Source organism: Toxotes jaculatrix, chromosome 2 (assembly GCF_017976425.1).
Source record: "Toxotes jaculatrix isolate fToxJac2 chromosome 2, fToxJac2.pri, whole genome shotgun sequence".
NCBI classification, from domain to species: Eukaryota; Metazoa; Chordata; class Actinopteri; family Toxotidae; genus Toxotes; species Toxotes jaculatrix.
Genome location: NC_054395.1, coordinates 6,757,841 through 6,776,611, shown reverse-complemented (window position 1 = coordinate 6,776,611; position 18,771 = coordinate 6,757,841). Strand labels below are relative to the sequence as shown.

The following is an 18,771-nucleotide window of genomic DNA, read 5'->3' as shown; positions in this document are numbered from 1 at the left end:
TCTACAGAGATGCAGACTTTGCCAAAGGGCACATCAAGGTCTTATGACAGTACTCAATAGCACCCTTGCAGAAGACAAAAATAGAAATGGGACATCTTATAGCCTTGTGGACCCTGGGGTGAACACACACACACATTTAGGCCGTAAGACAGCAAGGTCAGAAAATGGGACATTATCAAACACGGAGGCTTTTTATATGCTCAGAATGTGCCATCTGAATTCTAACTGATAAAGATGCTCAAAGAAGTTCCTTCAATGCAAAGAAATATTAAGTTATTTAAGCTTTATTCACAAAACTGTACATTGTAAAACTTTACACAAGCCTCTTTTGGTATTTTTACTTTGGCAGTTAGTTTTCAAAATCATGTGGCTGCCAGCTGATAGGCAGGCAGGGGGAAATATGTGCACAAAGTTAGTTTTTTGGTTTGTTATGTTTCCTAAAATACACATTGCCATGCAAACAGTACATGAGTAAATATCCAAGAGACTGACACAGTGTAAGGCACAATTAAACACTGTACATACTGTAGAATACGATGTTGCATCAGTGAGGCAACATCATCATCACAGATTATTTGATAAACAAACATTCACAAACATTTGTGCATCTTGGATTTGACATTCACAAAAATGAATCTTGGTGATGACTTAAAGGAATAGTTCTCCTATTTCTTGGCCAGGATCAGTGACTTCTTTGTGTCTCTGCTGGCTAACGTGTTCATTAGTGAGGCTGATTTTTTGATTTTGGACAGAGCCAGGCTAGCTGTTTCACTCGTCTCCACCCTTTATACTTAGCTAGGACAACCATCTCTTCTCCTGGCTCCAGCTTCATACTGAACGAGCAAAATCAAACCCTTTACCCTCTGTACAGTGACAACATCGGAACACATGAGATTCTGAAAAGATCATGTCTTCTTGTTTCAGCAGTTTTATCTGACAGGTGTTTAGATATTTCCCTCTGGAACAAAGTTTCCCAGCAAACAGACTGACATAGTGATCAACACTGGCATCCTGAGAGCTGCCTTCTAGCACTATGTATGCTGTTAGCTTACACTTATCTCCTTATTATTCCTGTGTATTATGTATCAGTGTACAGTCACCCTCCTATTGCAGGCAGAGGTGGTTTGTGGTGGTTTATATCTATTGGCTTAGTAAGTCAAATAGTTCATTGTATTTTCACATACAAATGGTCATATCATACCATTTGTTTACCTGGTATTTGTGTGAAGGCAGACATGATAAAAAGAATAATGCCAAGCACAACAATAGGTGTATTTTTTATCTGAAAAAAAAAAAAAATCCATGAATGCAATAACCCTGTTCATCTCTTCATTGTTACTGAAAAGGCATGTCCTTAAAACTACACTGGACCCTAGGGAATAGGGTCCAGTGTCTATATTCTTGGCTTATTTGAAAATAAAACACTAAAAAATAAATTTGGACAAATCTTCAGACTCATTTTATGGACTCATGCACCCAAATGTTGAGTTTCCTTCTGCAAAAAGACACTGTTAATGCATTTTAAATGAAGTCCTCTTGTGGTGAGCACAGCTCAGAATATACTTCCAGTAGTTCATAGAAAAAGATGGTGAAAATGATAATGACATGCAGCTGTCACCTTAAGTAAGAAAACAATAAAATAAACACTACAGCTTATTTTCAAATCATTAGTTTTCAACCAAATCTGTGTATGACTTTTCTAAAATATAATTTTCATTTGTTTATATTCAAAAAACAAATTTAAACAGATACATTTCCAGATTATTTAAAAAAAAAAAAAGCAAAAATAATGTGCACTTATTAAAATTTAAATAAAATACGTGATGTTGGACAACATTTACATGTTCAGACATGGGTATGTTCATTTATCTCAATATGATAGCAACAGTTTTTAAATATTTAGAAGACGGTTTGGACTCAAAATATGCAAATTCATTTGCAGTGTGATGAACTAACTACCCAAACCTTCTTTAATTAATTTCTTCAAAGTCTGTTGACAGTTTCCTGAATCTGAAGGAAATGGCAGAGTAATATGATGATGGACCCGTTTCCATATAACACGGAATAGTGACTTATTGGCACGTGTTGTAGATCTGGATCTGTTTGTTGATGTCATTGAGGATGGCTTTCATCTTGTCCTCCAAGCCATCCAGCTGACGAGCTTTCCCCTCCAACCTCCTCTGATTCTCCTCATAGTTTTTTTCCAGCTCTGTGAAAACAAGGAATTTCAGGAATGGTTCCACAGCCAGGCTTTAGCATATAGTGCTAGTTTAAGTCTTTCTTGAGTCGTCTACTTGATTTTGATACAGCTGATCATCACAGCCTTTTAGACAGACCAAGGGAACATACGGCAGAGTAGAGGATCATTCCTAAACCACCAAAACCAATACTGTGGCTCCTCAAGGATCGCTTTTAGGGCCACTACTTTTAAATTTATGGTGTCATGAGAAGGCATAATATCTCTTTGCATAGTTATGCTGATGACACACAACTTGATGTGGTTGTCTCTCATTATGACACATGGCCTACTGATCCTCTGTTGGATGTATTTTGATATACTCTGAAATATTAATTATAGGTTCTTGCTATAATACCTATTAATTAACACTTCCCCGAGTTGTCAGTTTCTGTATTGATTTACTTGTTCACAAAGAGTTTTATGATCTTGCAGCAGCCAAGCCAGTACATTATATTTATATGTGCACTGTGTTATCATCAGCTTGCCAGACACCTGCAAGATGCTTTGAACCGCAGCAACCTGTTTGAAATGTGTGATATAAATAAAGTCTGGAACTGAAACTACAGCTTGAGGATCCAATTAGCAGTTGATCTTCTGTCACTATCATCTCTGTCTCACACTTGTTCATTTTACCGAAACACTGTGAATAGCAAAATATATTTTCATAGATCTGTAACAGATTCAGTCTTTGTACTATACATGTTACATCAACTGTTTCTCTCAAATGAAAAAAAAAGTTTTCTTCCTACAAACACATCTACACACCTAAACTGTTTATTTCTTCATCTACATAGACACATACACACACAGATACACACAGACATTATTAAGCACCTGCTAGTCTCTGCAGCTTGTTCTGGGCATCACTCAGTAGCGCCTGTGCTTCATCTCTGAGGCTCTCGGCCCTCTTCTTGGCGTCCTGCACAGCCTTGGACTTGGTGTCAACCCGCTGCTGCACCTCATGGTATTTATCTGTCAGCTGGCCATCTAGAATCTGGGCATCAAGACAGGAGGAAGTTTTTTCTATAATTGCTGTGTATGCTGTTAATGAGGCAAAGTGTTAAAACACACACACACACACACACACACACACACCTGCTTGGCTTCGTTTGCCTTGTCTCGTGCCATGGTGGCTGTCTCTTCGGCTCGGGCCGCTGCCATGCTGTTGTTGGCACGTTTGGTCTTCAGGGCATTGATATCCCGTCCCAGTGTGCCTAGGCGGTCCATGGTATCATCCAGGTGCCGTTGACTGTTGGACGTCTCCGACTCAATCTAAGCAGGGAAAACATGAGCAAAGTGAATTCTGATCCTTCTGAAACAATATCATCACAAGGGTCCTAAATGTTCATGCAATAACCCATATGTGTGTGTGTTCTGAATGCACACTGAACTGGAGTCACTGATTTGAACTCATTAGCCTGTCAACACATGGGTATCATTGTTACAATATAATGTAGTATAATAATTATTTCAGCCATTAGGCTTGTGCCAAAAACCCTTTGACAGGATACTGATTCACCAAAGACTTTCATCATCCTTTAAATGATGGTGGCCTGTATTTTAAACCTCCATTAATTGATTTTTTTTGGCCCCTTGGCGCCAGTGGAAAAGAACTGAAAAGCAACACTGACGTATTCTGATATGGTGAACTTGTTAGCAAACAATTACTTAATAACACATCCAGCAGATATGGAATGATTCAAACATCTGGCCACAAAATTCACTCTCTTTTAACACCTGTTTCACTCTCCACCAACTCCTAAAGGAAATACTGTATCTGGCTCTATGGATAATATGTACAGTACATCGTCACATAGAACACATCACATTGACTTGTCATTCTTTGGTCAGGTGAAAAAAATGTTATGCAACAATGATCCTAAATTAAATCTAAACCCCGTAGACCAATTTCCAGAAAATGAGCAAAACAAACTATAAATTTATGTGGTCAAGTATTTCCAATTTCTTTAAACCTGAAATTCAAAATGTGCATAAAAATAAATGGATGTAATCACACTTATTGAGTGACTGCCACTGATGAACAACCCTAACAAACAGCATAGATATGGGTATTTGTACTATGGGGCAATAAAAATCATTGTCAAGTTAATGTCATTAATTGTTTTTTGTGCGGTTACCTGTGCCAGTCGAGTCTCGGTCATGTCAATGTCAGCTTTGGCTCTTGCTATGGCCTTCTCTGCCGACGCCTGGGCAGTCTTAGCATCTGCCAAGGCTTGTTTTACTGTCTCCGCTGTTGTCTTTACCCCCTCAGCTCGATGCCTTAACAACAAGAGAGAGAGCAAGTGATTGTAGATAGTAAAATGAATAAGTGTGGAACGCTCTTTGCTTGTACAAATAATCCTAGATCAATAGATTTGTATTAAGTCTGACTCTGTTTTAACTACCTTGCCCTCTTGGCATCCAGCAACAGTTGCTCTGCCTTGCGGACATCATCCTGCGTCTGCTCCAGGATGGCGTCCACGTTCGAGAGGCTGCGAACCCGATCCTTGATTTCATCAGCAAGGTGTCTGATCTGGAGGGGTGAAGCAGGGATGGAGAGCTCCAAGACACGGTTTGCCACTGCCTCAATACTGTCTGGATCTGCTCCCTCCTCTGAGAGAAAGATGCATATGAGAAATTGCAGGTTTGATATAGGAGGTTAGATTAAGAGGCAACATGATTATTTGTGTTGTGAGAAAAATTTAACTTATCAAAGACTCACGAGTGAGGAAGTTTCTGATCTGTTTGATGAGGTCTCTCAGGTCATTGTTGGAGCGCTCCACTTTGTTCTTGGTGGCCGTGGCTTTGTCCAGAGCTGCTTGGGCTTTACCCTTGGCCTCCTCTGCCTTGGTCTTGGCCTCTGCCACCTGAATGAAGGCAGAAATGCTGATAGAGGACACAGAAGGCTGACAGGTACAACTTATTCACCATAGCTGCTGTTTTTACTCTTTACTCTTCACCTTCAGTTACTTAACAGTGCAAATAATTGTTTATGTAAAGTTTTCTGGTGTCTATTTTATAGCATGCACCTTAGTCTATAGTTCATACCTTGGTGAAGAGTCCCTCCATCTCTCCCATAGCTTTGTTTAGCTCCTTCTCTGCATGTTTGGCTTTCTCCAGTGCACTGTCAGCTACTGCTACAGCGCCTTTACAGTTCAGGCCTCCACAGTGGCGGTTTCCCTCATCGTCACGGCAACCTGCACCCCCACAAGGGCTCTCCCCACAGGGAGCATCACCTGGGGCACCACAGACCTGTTGGGACAGGTATACATGTGGTTGCATTTGTATGGCTATCATCAGCACTATTAGGTACATGTGACATTTCACTCCTCTGCCAAAAACACAACAGCTACACTTTTAGTTATTATTGACCACAATGTGATTTTCTATCTTCTGTTTTGCCACATAAATCAACATTACCCCATGGAAATGTATAAAATCAGTGAAAACAGTATGTAAAATTGTCACAGCTAAAGCAAGTGAGGCCTATAGACAAATGCTAACCAGTGAGATTCAGTCATGATAGAGAAAAATTGTAGATGGCTTCTTTAATGATTTCAAAACTAAATATTAATAGTAAACAGACACGTAGAAAAACAGAGATACATTTTACCCTTTTGTATGGCTGAACACATGGATCCCATCAAATTTAATTAGGGCTAACAGCTGCTACAAAGAAGAATAAGAATAAGATCAAACCTTCTCATTGATCTTCTTCATGTCCAGGCCCTGTGCTCTGGTGCTGAGGTCTCCAAGCGCACGCTTGTTGGCTGCATTTTTACGATTGAAGTCGTCCTTCTTGGCGGTGATAAGGCGCTCGGTGCGGCGGCGGGTGTCTGCAGACTGGCTGACTGTGCTGGGCCTGGTGGTTGTTGATTCATTAGCACGCCGCTCAGCATCACGAGACTTGTTGTAGGAACTACGGATGCTGTCGTACGCACCTGGAGGACAAGGGAGACAGAGAAGTACATTTTCACTCACTACACTGCAGCAAAGGGATGGTGGTGTAAGTCTGAGGATTGTCAGGGACTATGGATTCTTGACTCTGGGATGAAAAGTGGAAGAGGTTTAGCAATACTGATGCTGGATGTGGTGGGAATCTGAAAATGTGAAGTTTAAATTAAAAGAAACAACGAGTATGGAGAGCTAATGGAGACAACTCTGTTCTCTCTCTTTTCTCACCTAGGAAGTTGGAGTTTTTGAGGATATTCAGTTGTTGGTGTAGCTGCTCTGAAGTGAGGTTTAGTTCCTTTGCCTCTCTCTCCAGAGCACTCAGCTCCTTGCTTGCCTCAGAGTTGCTGTCCTGTACCATAGTTAGGTCTCCTTCCAGACGGTTCAGGGTGTCAGTGGTCTCACTGATCTGAGCTCTATGGGACAAGACAAGCAGTTGTTTGGGGATGTAAACTGTCATCCTGATTTGACTTAAAGTTCACTTGAGTCAAATCAGACTCACGATGCAGATGAAAGTGTTTACATAGAAAACTGCAGACATACCTAATATCTTCAATAAGCTCCATTAGGGTAGCAACGGCTGCGGCAGTGGCATTGCGTGCGTTAACAATTCCCTGAGCTTGTGCCAGTTTCTCCTCCAGGTCTCTGAAGGCCTTCTCATAGGCCCCGGTAAGCCCAGTGGTCTGAATCTCATGGGCACGCTCTGCCAGAGCCTTGGTACGCACTGCCAGGTCCTGGTAATGAAACAAAATTGTGAAGAGTAAGATTGTTGTTGACTCCTCAACAATGAGTTCTTTAGTATTTTACAAGTCCTACTGGGGATTAGACCCCCTCTTTAGCACGTAACTGCACCTGTACAATGCGATCCCAGTCCCCAAAGCACTGGTGACAGGGCTGGCAGTTGGGGAACTGGCCAGAGAAGCCCCTGGCACACTGATCACAGCGGACACCTGACACCCCCTGCTGACAAACACAGTGGCCGGTCACGCGATTGCACTGAGAGGTCTCAATGCCACGCCAGTCACAGTCACAAGCTGCAGGGGTAAAAAAAGGAGAAGGGAGTGTACAGTGAATACTGAATAAGAGGACTTAGCTAATAATGAAAAAAGTCTAATTTGTTTACTCTCCTGTGTCTGTATTAAATGCAAAAAAAAAAGCGTCTTTTATTGATTATAAGGCCATTCTCCTGTGGTTTTTTGTTATGTTTATAACAGCTACACCATTTCCTAAAGGATAAGTCTTAACATTCCTGACCTCTGCACTGAGTCCTGGGGTCTCCCCAGTAGTTCTCCTGACAGTCTGTGCAGGTCTTCCCTCCAAAGCCATCACGACATTGACACTGACCCGTAAACTGATAGAAAGCGAAAAAATCCCACATCAGCTCTGTTGGTGTCAATGAGGATCTAAATATATTCCCAGTTCTGAATACAATGTGTTCCATACCTCATTACATGAGGAGGTGACAGAGTTGTTGGGGTCACAGCCACAGGGTTCACAGCCCCTGCTACTGGCCAGGTTCCAGTGGTTGGGGGCACAGTGGTCGCAGGTCAGGCCTATAACGTTTGGTAGACACTGGCACTGGCCTGTGGTGCGCTGGCACACACAGTCTTCACGGTCCATACACTGACCACGTTCAGTACCCAGAAAGTTACAGATGCACTCTGAAGAGCAAAAAAGACACGCCAACGTCATGCTACTGCTTTTTTGAAACATTAACATGCAAGCCATTGCTTTATCTTTCAGTGGACGTTATTTATGAGGCTAGTGTTACTCACTCCTGCAGTTGCGTCGGGACGCATCCCCGAAATACCCGCTCTTGCAGATGCCGCAGTTGGGTCCTTCAGTGTTGTAGAGGCATTTCCGACACTCTCCTGTGTGCCTGTCGCATGATTCCACATCTGACATGTCTATGTTGTTGTTGCACTGGCACGGCTGGCAGCGCCCTCCAGGCTGAGAGGGGTTGCCATAATAACCAGGGGCACATTCCTCACATCGAGCACCTACATTCAGAAAAAAAAGCAAATAGAAAAGAGAGTAAAAGTTAATAATAGCAATATTAATTATGATAATGGCACAACTACTTTTATTTTCATTGAAATATATTTGCAATTAGAATAGGTGAAGTGCTCTACAGGATTTCCCAAGCTGTTTTTAGAGTGTATGACACCGCAGGAAGCAAGAGGCTTGTGAATTTACAGCAGTACAATCAACAGGTAAAAGTAATGAGGACCCTCCTCACACAACTGGCCAAGTCCTAGGCCAAGTCTTAGATGAGGACTAAAATGTTTTCAGTGGAAATGTCCATTGAAAAAAAAAAACATTTTTGTCTAAGACTTGGCTTAGCCCATCTCTGCAAAGCATGAACATGTTTATACTAATACAGTCACTCAGTGAGGTTTGGTTAACCAGCTCCCATTAGTTAACTGTGTTTGCCAAAACACCTTAACTGGATTATATGGTACATATTATTATACTATGTGGTCACATAACAGACTACTACATTAGTCAGCAGTCATTTAGATTCCAGGTTTTTGACATGATGTCTCAGTCTGTTTCAAGAAACTCCACAGAGACCAATGTAGCCCTTAAGGACACCTCCTGGTATGTACAATATTATCCCACGTTAGTGTCTATTATGTTTGTACAAAACCACTGCTATATACTACACTATGCAGTCACAGCAATAGTCAGACAGAGCACTGGATTCTTTCCCCACTGAACCACTGATTTAGATTGTCTGCTTTCCCTCACTCTTATATCTCATTTGCTGTCCCTTTAAAGTGGACTCAGAAGAAGAAATACTTGGCATATTTGACTCTTGCATGAATAGGAGGACAGAGGGCCATTAGAGAAAGAAAGAATAAGAAGGTGGGGCGAGGAAAAGAACAGAGCTGGGCTTACAAAAGAAAGCTGAAACAGGGAATATTAGATGAGAGAGAAATAGAAAAAAGAGAAGATTGAATGGAGGGCAGGAATGAAAGAGAGAGGGGGCAAAGGGAAGGAGAAGCAGTGGTGGACAGAGGGAGGGAAATTTGGGTAGAAAGTAAACGTAGTCAGCTACAGTTTCTTTTAGTTTTTCAGGTGAATTGCCTCTCTCTTCCTTTGAAAATCAGTGCCATGCTGCTTAATCTAACAGACAGACCTAAAATGATACAGTGGAAATATGAGGGTCCACAGCCTTCATCGTTCTCCATTGTGCTCTACCTGAAAAGCCTGGCAGGTTACATAGGTGACATCAGTGTGCCTGTCTTGACTGCGTGACTATCTCAGTAACTCTTAACCTGCTGCAACTATTTTCTCTCTCTCTTAGATGACCAGTTAAACCTACTCCAAACAGGAGACAGAAGCTGACCCACAACACCTCTGTATAAACCTCTCTCACATGCTTTAATTTTATTTTGAAGGGCAACTACTTGTGAAACCATACTTTTTGACACAGTCTCTAAAAAATAATAAATATGGGTCAGGTCCTTGTACTGGGCTCAATGACACAGACCTGGTTCAAACCTTGAAATGATTTAACCACTTGTAATATCACTTTAATATCTTTAGCATCGAACAAAACACAGACAGTCACAGAGAAGCATTTTGAAAGTGTCTGACATTATTCTTTGAGCAAGGTCTCAGGGCAGGAGTGCACTGTGGCACAGCACCACTGATGGGGGAGGGGGGGTGCTGAAGCCATGCATGGGCAGGACTGGTAAAAGTGGAGGGTTGATGGAAGATGAAGGAGATGGGGGAGGAGGAGGGTGAGGGGAAGGGATGGGGGGGGTCAACCATCATTACTCACGCTTAAAAATGGTCACCCCGGAGCGTTTAACAATCCCTGTGCCAGTAATACAGGGGAGGGAGGAAATAACACAGGTTACCATTCACCAGAGCCCACTGAGAAACATCAGTCTCATTTGAGTTATATCCTTTGGCTTGTCACATAATGCAGAAGATTTTACTACTAACATTTTTCAGAAATGCTCTGGAGAAGAAAATAATCTCAAAGTTTGACTCACTGGTTTGACTTAACCGCATTCTGCAACTTAGTTGACTAAAAGTATGAATGCTGTCATAATAGAGATGGATGAAGCTAGAGTAGCTTGGATAGTTACAATCCTGAGAGGATGCCTTTCCTCTAGCACCACCATCAGGTCAAACATTTCCCTTTGATGAACATTTTGTACCATGTGAAAAGTATTTTAACAAGTGCCATGCTAGCTGCTCTGTGAGGCTGTATTTAGAAACACCACTGCTTTAAGCTAAACACTAATGTCAACATGCTAACATGCTCACAACGGCAATGCTAACATGCTAATGTTTACCATCTTATGTCAAATTAAATATCTAAAAACATAGTATGGATTGCAATGAAATGATGTACAGACATTCATGGTCCCTGAGGATAAACTGTAGTAACACTAGGGATCCTTTAACTTTTTATCTGGTGCCATCATCAGGTGAAAATTCGGTTTATACCTTGAAAACTATTGAGAGTCCCATCATCTTCAGCTGTATTTCGTATTTAGTTTTAATTAGCACAAAACACAGCATGCTAACACACAAAGCTAATACTGTGGAGAGCATGGCAAACATGTTGGCATGCTGACATTAGCACTGAGCTTAGTGCTCACAGAGCTGACAGTAATCACTGAGGTTATCTGAGCTGTAACATCAGCTCTGTCTTTAGACAAAACTCCAGTCTGCTACAAACAAGACGACTGTTGCTCTGAAACTGAGATGAAATGGTGCTGTTTAGTTTCTCTCTTTCAGCTTAAAGTGAGGCCCTGCCACATCACAGACACAAATATGCTTTTGACTCAAATGAGATTTTGTATCATTTAAAAACTCAAAGTGCATCATCAAAGGAAGCACTGTGGTGCAACATAAATCTGCATCTGTTCAGGTGTGGAAGTGTCATAGGTTCTGTAGAAAACGAATCACTCTCCTCTGTTCTGATTTCTGTGTGGAATGAATTGTAATGACAGACACACAAACAACTGGACACACAAATAACTTCATCAGCAGGAAGAAAGCCTTAGTGGAAGGACGGAGATAAATAGAGAAAGAATCAGAATCTGAATCTTACCTGTGTAACCCTGGTTACAGTTGCAGATAATTTCTCTGTTACGGTTGTCCTGGTAACAAGATGCAGCAAAGTGGCGCCCACTGTTGGGCCCGTCTGGACAAGGGCATGGACGACACTGACCACCGGATGCTATGCCCAGAACTGGGTTACCGTAGTAACCATTGGCACACCTACAGAGATGACAAAGGAGTTAACTCAGGTAAACAGCACACTTAAAGGTGACACTAACGAGCATTAATGGGCTCGATACAGCTGCTCTATAACCACAAGACAAACAGATGCTATTTTTAAGATCTTAGCTGAAGTTTCAGTTGAGTTATGTTCATGTGAACTGTAACTATGAATGTGGTTGTTAACTAAGTGTAGGCATGTATAGCATATTATTTGATTGGAGGTGTACTCAGTGATTTTTAAAGCGACCAAGCCAATAATACCTGAGGACTGAGGATTTTGTTTTTTCATCAATACAACACTCTTTTTATTTTACTAACTTTAAATTTCTGCCTTCATCCTCATGTCCATACAGTTCAAAAATCAGTCCTCTGATACCTGTCTGAAAATTTTCAATAGAAAAAATGTTTCCTAAATTTCATTGTTTTATTGTACAAAATAAAATAAGTCACATTTTTATTACAGTGAAAGAGTAATTTAAAGTATAGAACATTTTAAATCATTAAAATGGGGAAACTAGTGCTGCTAATAGGGTTCCGAATTTAGCAGCAGGCCATGTGCATTAATGACTAAATGACCAGGAAACAGGAGACTATTTACGGGTGTTGGATTGTACCAGAGACCTGAATAGATATAATACTCCGCATGGTTGAGAATATATTAAAATCTTTGAAATCAGGTGCACGTTTTAGTGTGTTCATCTATTTAAATTTATTGGCAAATTTCACTTCAGTCTGCAGAGGGTCAGCAGTCTTTGTTTTTATCACGATGATCATGAGCTTTTATCCTGTTATGCGTCAGTTTTATGTATAACACACTGTGTCATATTCTACTCATAGTTTTCATGTTTTACTTTCATATTCGTGTTATGTCTATGTTGTTTAACACAGAACATACACAGAACACATTAACCTAACCAAACCAAACCAAACCAGTATCTTATGTTTAAACTGGACCTGATCCCATGCAGCTCGGCCAGCCTCATACTGGAGCATCACCTTTCACATTTGTCTCCTCCAGTGTTGTCCCTGCAGTTGATGCAGGCTCCAGTCCTCTGGTCGCACTGGTCTGCGTGTCCGTTACACTGGCAAGGTCGGCAGCTGGGGAAACCCCAGTGACCTGCCTGGCATCCATCGCAGTGCTGACCAAACGCTCCCGGGCGGCACTGGCATTGACCAGTGAACTTGTCACAGAGTCGAGTCACAGAGCCTTCCAAGCTGCAACCGCAGGCTGGACAGATGGAGGTACAGGTAGGAAGAGAGGATGATGGGAGGAAGTGAAGCAAAGAGCAGAGGAAGTGGAATCAAAGGCAGAAAGAGAAGAGAGGGATGACAGATAATTTAGCTAAAGGGGCTTTGGATTTCCAGTTGTGCACAGAGAGACAGTGCCAGTAGAGGGCGATGGCAGCACAGACTAACTCATCAAAAGGAGGGCACACATTACAGGTGTACAGCTGAACATGCAAATTCAGAGCACTCCTCAGACTCATGCCATTTTCATTTGAAATACAATTAAAGATAAAATGAAAGAATAAAATGTAAGAATAAACCTGAGCACCAATATTGTGAGTAGTGTGTAATCTCCAACACATTTGATTTACATTCCAGAGAAACTGCTTCAACAGCTGTTTACTGTCTGTACCTTAGCAAAGGCCATGGGCTCCATGGGCTGGTTAAACATTCGATGGAAAAACCCAGTCACTTTAGTGGTGTGAAAATATGGGACATTGTTGCATCACACAAAATCCTACCAAAACAAGTGTGGATCTCAAATGAAAATGAGAAGGTCCTGAGTTTTAAAACTACAGTTGTAAGTGAGTTTCTCACGTATGCAGCCTGACGGTCCAAAGCCGTAAGTTCCTGGAGCACACTGGTCACAGCGTAGTCCAATCACGTTGGGCCTGCAGTGACACTGTCCTCCGTGGACATCACACAGGGAGCTGATGGACCCCTGAGGGTCGCAATTACATGCTGGAGGAGGACGGAGAATACAGGCATCAAGTCACTGAATAAGGCTGAATAAAGTTTGATTACTGGAAAAATGAGTAATTACTAGTGTTACAGGTCACTCAACCATGTTGCACAGATTTACAGCTTAAAGTCAAACTGAAACTTAAATTCTTTTAATTTTTTGCGCAAGGAAGGAAGGAAGCATTTTAATAAGCCCCTTTTCTTCACTCACGCAGAGCGCCGTCATTTATGATGGCCGACATGCTGGTGATTAGCTTGGCACAGGTGTCACTCATCAGTGGGCGGGTCACACTCTTCGCCCCCTCGTAGCAGCGGTACCGCTCATAGGTCTGCCTCCTGCTGTTCGAGGCTGGATCCCCTGCATTGAACATCTCCATGGAGGAGTGGCGTGGCATCAAGGCAATCTGGAGAAGCAGAACGGGGATTTATGAAAAGGAGAGGAGATGTTTGTGTGTGGAATGAGAACTACAATTTATCCATGAGTCAGATGCTTATTTTAGGGGACTGGAAAAAGAATCTTACAGAGTCCACGAGGAGAACAGCGTTGGCCGCTCCGTTGAGAATACTGTTGGCGTCCTGATAGCGTCTGAACTCAAAGCGGAGGGTGTAAGTTACACCTTTCTCTAGACACACAGGCTGAGGAAGGACCACAAACCTGGAGCAAAAAGAGTCAACACACAGTTTACATTTAGCTATTATATATATTTGAGTGTGTTGTGTGTGCTTGTGTGTGTGTGTGTTTGAGCCACAGACCTGGCTCCAGCCGGCAGGGAGACGGTGAGTCTGTCGTCATCTGGGATGGTGTTTCCGCAGGGGCTGCTGGTAGGAATTGGCCCTGGACGCACCACAGTTATTCGCACCTCCTCCCAGTCCCGTGGCATCTAGACAAAACCAGTGTTAGATGGTTAATATGCTGCCAGAAGCATACTGATCGTGGAATATGAGTATAAAAAAGAGAAGAGGACAGTTACAAAGTAATGGCTGCCTGAACTGAAAGATAGGAAATCAATCAAAGATGTTCTGCAAAATGATTAACATGTAAAATACACATGATTTATAGGCAAATGGCTGAAATATGAAAAACCACCAGCACATTCCTTCACGTTAATAGTCAGTGGAGATTTGTCTGCACAGGGAAGGCTGCACATAGCTGAAGGAATAGTTTAAAATTTTATACCACTGTCACACCACTCTCATATCTGTCTGTCAAATATGAAGCTCGAGCCAGGCAATCCTTAGCTTAGCACAAAGATCAGAAGCAGGGGGAAATAGCTAGGTTTTGTTAAGGATTATGCTGGTGACTCTTTTCCTGGCACAGCACAGTGACTTCTTGTTGTCAGTGTGAGCTTGGCAGGTACCTAGTAGAGAAAGTCACTGCTCCTGGATGAGAATTAGTTGAGTAAAAGATATGAGAGTGGTGTTGATGTTCTCATTTAACCTCAGCAAGAAAGAGAATAAACATATTTCAGCAGTTCCTTTAAATGTTTCATTTTGATTGGAGCAGTATAGCACCAGCAGAGATAAAAAAAATGCACATGTACAAACACACAGACCTGTGACTCATAGCGGATTAGCAAGTCATATTCCATGGAGTAAGGGATGTTACTGATGGGGAACTCCAGGGTGCCACCCTCAGGTACCCGGGCAAACCCAATGCCCGTCCAGGTGGCAGGGCGACCCGGCTGGTGCTCCCTGGTCTCCAGCATACAGCCCTGAGAATATTCAGATATATTTTAATAATATTTTAATAATATTTCCACAGAATATCTAAATTTTGATAGAGAGTTCAGGCTGGCTCACCTGTCCCATTTTGGCTAACTCTGCTTCATAAAGGAAGTGATCCAGAGCCATGAAGAAATGTCCAGACTCCACCTGTGTACACTGGCGTCCTGTCATGTGACTGCGGCAGCGACACTGACCGCTCTCCATGGAGCAGCTACAGAGAAGGAATAAATATTGTTATTTCACTGCTGCAGTTTATATTATATGGTTTAGCTACAGGCGGTGGATTACTAAAATCATCACTTTCTCATAACGACTAAGAGTCTACAGACATGTTAGAGGCTCTGTGATACAAGTGGCACTTTGAGCAATGCCAACAAACTGAAGTTTGCAAGTATATGTTTGCCAAGTTCATCATCACAGTGTAGCAAGTTAGCATACTAACATTTGATAATGTCACTGCAGTAAAGCTGAAGCTGATGGAAGTGTCATTAGTTTTTCAGATAATTAATCATAAACCAAAGTGTTGGACAAATTAAGATTTTGACCTGATGATGGAACTAGATGAAAAGTCAAGAGAACATGAATGTGTGTACCAAATTTCACGGCAGTACATCCAACAGTTTCAGAGTGGGAGCAGTTATTTTGTTTGGCCCTGATTCAGGAAGTAAAAGTCCCATTCATTTTCTCCCATAGAGAAAATTACAAGATTTACAGTTGGAGTTCTTCTTCATCTTAGATCATTATATAATCAGTACTAGAAATTAAGATCTGCATTAGAAAACCCCTGGTCGTTTAATAAAAACACAGAAGTACAAGAGCATACATATAAACCATAGAATGTATAAGACAGATATAAACTTGGAGACAAATGATAACTACAGCTGATAAGACACATCCATTATTGGGCTTAAAATTCTGTGACATGTAGCGCTAACAGATGAAAACTAAAGATGACCGTGCTGAGAAACTTAAAGCACAACTTGCAGTTTTAATCACTTTTAAATTCTGGTGGTGCTACAGGGGATCACCAATCCATCTACTTTTACAGTGATAGATCTAATAGCTGAGATATTTCAGTCTGGATTAAAACAGTGGACTGACGGACAGACCCACAGATCTACAGCGCCACTCACTGATTGTCCAGAGCTCCTCCGATATCACACTCACAGCCTCTGCAGCCGTTCAGGTCGTGGCTCAGTCCCCAGTGCTCTGGCTGGAAACAGAGAAGGACAGACAGAGGACAGGGTGATTGACAGACACACACAGACCAGGACAGACCAACCACACAACAGACAGTCCAACAGTTAGGTCCAGACAGAACCGTAGAATCACTATCCTTATTAAAGGGAACTTCCACAGCAGTTTGACTGTCAGTCCTCTGTGTGAGTCATACATACTGTGTCCAGCTATCTATTCCAGTAAAACAACATTCATAGCTTTGGATCAAATCTGTACCGCACCATTCCTCTCAGTTCACTATGTTCAAACCAGCAGACTTGGTAATGTGGACACTGCTCTGGTTTGTAGCTATTTGGCTTTTTATCTTCAGCATGTTTTGGCTGAGGAGTTTATATTTTGCCAAATTTTGTGGTTTCTCCATTAGAGTTATATAAGAATCAGGTCACTTTTTTGCTGTATCATCAATCCAGTTCAGATTTGTGGACTGGACAATACCATCCATCCATCTGCAGTGAAACTGGTCTGAGCCTGTTTCTCAGTAGTCTCTCAGTAGATTTAATAGCTATTTGTAAAACTGACAAGAGAAACACTAAGAAAATAATGACATTAACTGTTACTCTTCAGTGAGGCAGATCCCAGTAATATTATCTCTACTCAAACATACTTTCACCACAGTGATAGTAAGGTACGTTGTCTCTTCAGTAGGATTTATTAAAGTACTATTTCCACTGTTGGCATTATTGTTTCTAAAATGAGGCTTCACACGGCTTATAGGACAACAGGATCCTTTTTTCGGATCAGGTCCAGGCCCTGACCATTTTAGGCCTGCTGTAACCCACACCAACCGGACAAACCTCAAATCCCTGGGCTAAATTTAGACACAGAGCCCCGGAAGGAGCTCACATTCCTGCCTATACTATTCCTGGCTGAGTAGGTTTGGGACAAGAGTTTGAATTATAGCAGGATGCTGATCACCACCCAACATCTCAGGCTGCTGGGCAGAGAGGGTGAGAGATAAACGGCAGCAAGAAGCAGGGTTCAAAGTAGGTCAGCAGCACTTTCAACGTTCAGCACGTTCAACTTTAACTGAATCAAACACAGGATGATAGAGAGTCAGAGGTGGTCGTGAAAATACAAAAACAGTGTTGAAGGAATATATGAGAGGTTATTTTGTTCACTGTCACATTACCACCATTAGGGCTTATTGGCAGGGGCAGAGAGGAGTACGAGGGAGAGAAAGACAGAGAAACAGAGTAAAAGGAAAGAAAATGTGAGAATTTTCCAGTTAAGTCACAAAACAAAATTTAAGCCTAAAAAGACAAGTCTTTTTGACATGTCTTACCAGACACTGATCACAGCTGCGTCCAGTGACCAGACGCTTGCAGAAGCAGTCTCCACTGACTGGGTCACACTGGGAGTTGCCTGACACAGTCCCTCTATGGTCGCACCAGCAAGCTGGAGGGTGGGGGCACAGGGTAGAGGGCAAAACGGATGAGGTTTCTCACAGACAGATAGACACACTAAAAAGTACTGATAAATAAGTGAATCATTCAAAAAGAAACTACTGCCGCTGTCAGGCAAACACTGAAATCAATTTCCATGGGATCAGTTATTAAGAGGCCTGGTAGCCACTGAAGATGTGGGGGACATGTTTGTGTGATCTGTAACAGAGAGCGTACTCACGTTGGCAGCCCTGAGGGTTTTCGGCGCTCAGGCCAAAGAAGCCCGTTTTGCACTTGTCACACCGCGGCCCCTCGACGTTAGCTTTGCAACGACACTGACCTCCCACCATGCCGAGGGAAGGGTCGGTGTGGCTGTCGCACATGCCGCCATTCTGAGAACCATCCGGGTCGCAGTCACAAGCTACGGGACAGACGGATGGAGGACGGGTTTGAATGCGTTAGAAGCTAAATGATGCATAACTCAGCTCAGTTTGACAATTTTTGTGTGTTGTGAGTTTGTGTTATGATGTGCTGGAAAAATAGTTTTATGTTGTATGTTAATGAGGTATGTGACTGGACTTCAGGAAGAACACCTGCTGTTATAATAAGGCTAATGAGGATCCTAATAAATAATGTGAGATAAAAAAATATTATTATTAAATAAATAAATAAATATACACAATATTACTTAATGGTGATCTATGGGTGTGTGGATAAGCCACAAAGAAATCCATCCCTGGGCATGCACTCAACATATTCAAACATGTCACCAATGGCATCACCATGTGGCCAGTTATAAAGCACTTTACATTTTGACGATTAACTTATGAGCCATGAGCTCATGTCTTTTTCCTGTATTTCTTAATTTTCACATTAAAAGCCTCAAAAAGGTTCCCAGTTAATTCTTCATCATTTTGTACTGTTTTTCTGTAACTGGCATCCAACATCTGGTTGGTGTGGCCTCAGGGACAAACATTGCAGCAACATTTGGATGACATACATATGAGCCCCTAATAA

The 18,771-nt window shown here is 42.0% G+C and overlaps 1 protein-coding gene across 2 annotated transcripts in view; it reads right to left on the bottom strand.

Annotated features, from left to right (window-relative positions):
* Positions 1 to 268: 268 nt before the first annotated feature.
* lamb2 (laminin, beta 2 (laminin S)) overlaps positions 269 to 18,771 on the bottom strand; it is a 44,792-nt gene continuing 26,289 nt past the window's right edge. The window contains exons 11-36 of one of the 2 annotated variants that reach the window (XM_041054760.1): positions 17,996 to 18,175; positions 17,655 to 17,767; positions 16,267 to 16,346; positions 15,209 to 15,344; positions 14,962 to 15,120; positions 14,162 to 14,289; positions 13,931 to 14,063; positions 13,620 to 13,812; positions 13,265 to 13,408; positions 12,437 to 12,668; positions 11,268 to 11,437; positions 9,981 to 10,016; positions 7,966 to 8,190; positions 7,634 to 7,851; positions 7,445 to 7,541; positions 7,043 to 7,224; positions 6,734 to 6,924; positions 6,422 to 6,606; positions 5,939 to 6,180; positions 5,288 to 5,491; positions 4,962 to 5,106; positions 4,645 to 4,852; positions 4,378 to 4,519; positions 3,335 to 3,511; positions 3,074 to 3,233; positions 269 to 2,209 (exon numbers count right to left, since the gene is read on the bottom strand). In XM_041054760.1, the coding sequence (XP_040910694.1) occupies positions 2,073 to 2,209; positions 3,074 to 3,233; positions 3,335 to 3,511; positions 4,378 to 4,519; positions 4,645 to 4,852; positions 4,962 to 5,106; positions 5,288 to 5,491; positions 5,939 to 6,180; positions 6,422 to 6,606; positions 6,734 to 6,924; positions 7,043 to 7,224; positions 7,445 to 7,541; positions 7,634 to 7,851; positions 7,966 to 8,190; positions 9,981 to 10,016; positions 11,268 to 11,437; positions 12,437 to 12,668; positions 13,265 to 13,408; positions 13,620 to 13,812; positions 13,931 to 14,063; positions 14,162 to 14,289; positions 14,962 to 15,120; positions 15,209 to 15,344; positions 16,267 to 16,346; positions 17,655 to 17,767; positions 17,996 to 18,175 (4,217 nt within the window). In that variant the 3' untranslated portion in view covers positions 269 to 2,072. The remainder of the gene's footprint in view (positions 2,210 to 3,073; positions 3,234 to 3,334; positions 3,512 to 4,377; positions 4,520 to 4,644; positions 4,853 to 4,961; positions 5,107 to 5,287; positions 5,492 to 5,938; positions 6,181 to 6,421; positions 6,607 to 6,733; positions 6,925 to 7,042; positions 7,225 to 7,444; positions 7,542 to 7,633; positions 7,852 to 7,965; positions 8,191 to 9,980; positions 10,017 to 11,267; positions 11,438 to 12,436; positions 12,669 to 13,264; positions 13,409 to 13,619; positions 13,813 to 13,930; positions 14,064 to 14,161; positions 14,290 to 14,961; positions 15,121 to 15,208; positions 15,345 to 16,266; positions 16,347 to 17,654; positions 17,768 to 17,995; positions 18,176 to 18,771) is intronic. The other variant, XM_041054769.1, reaches the window with a different exon arrangement.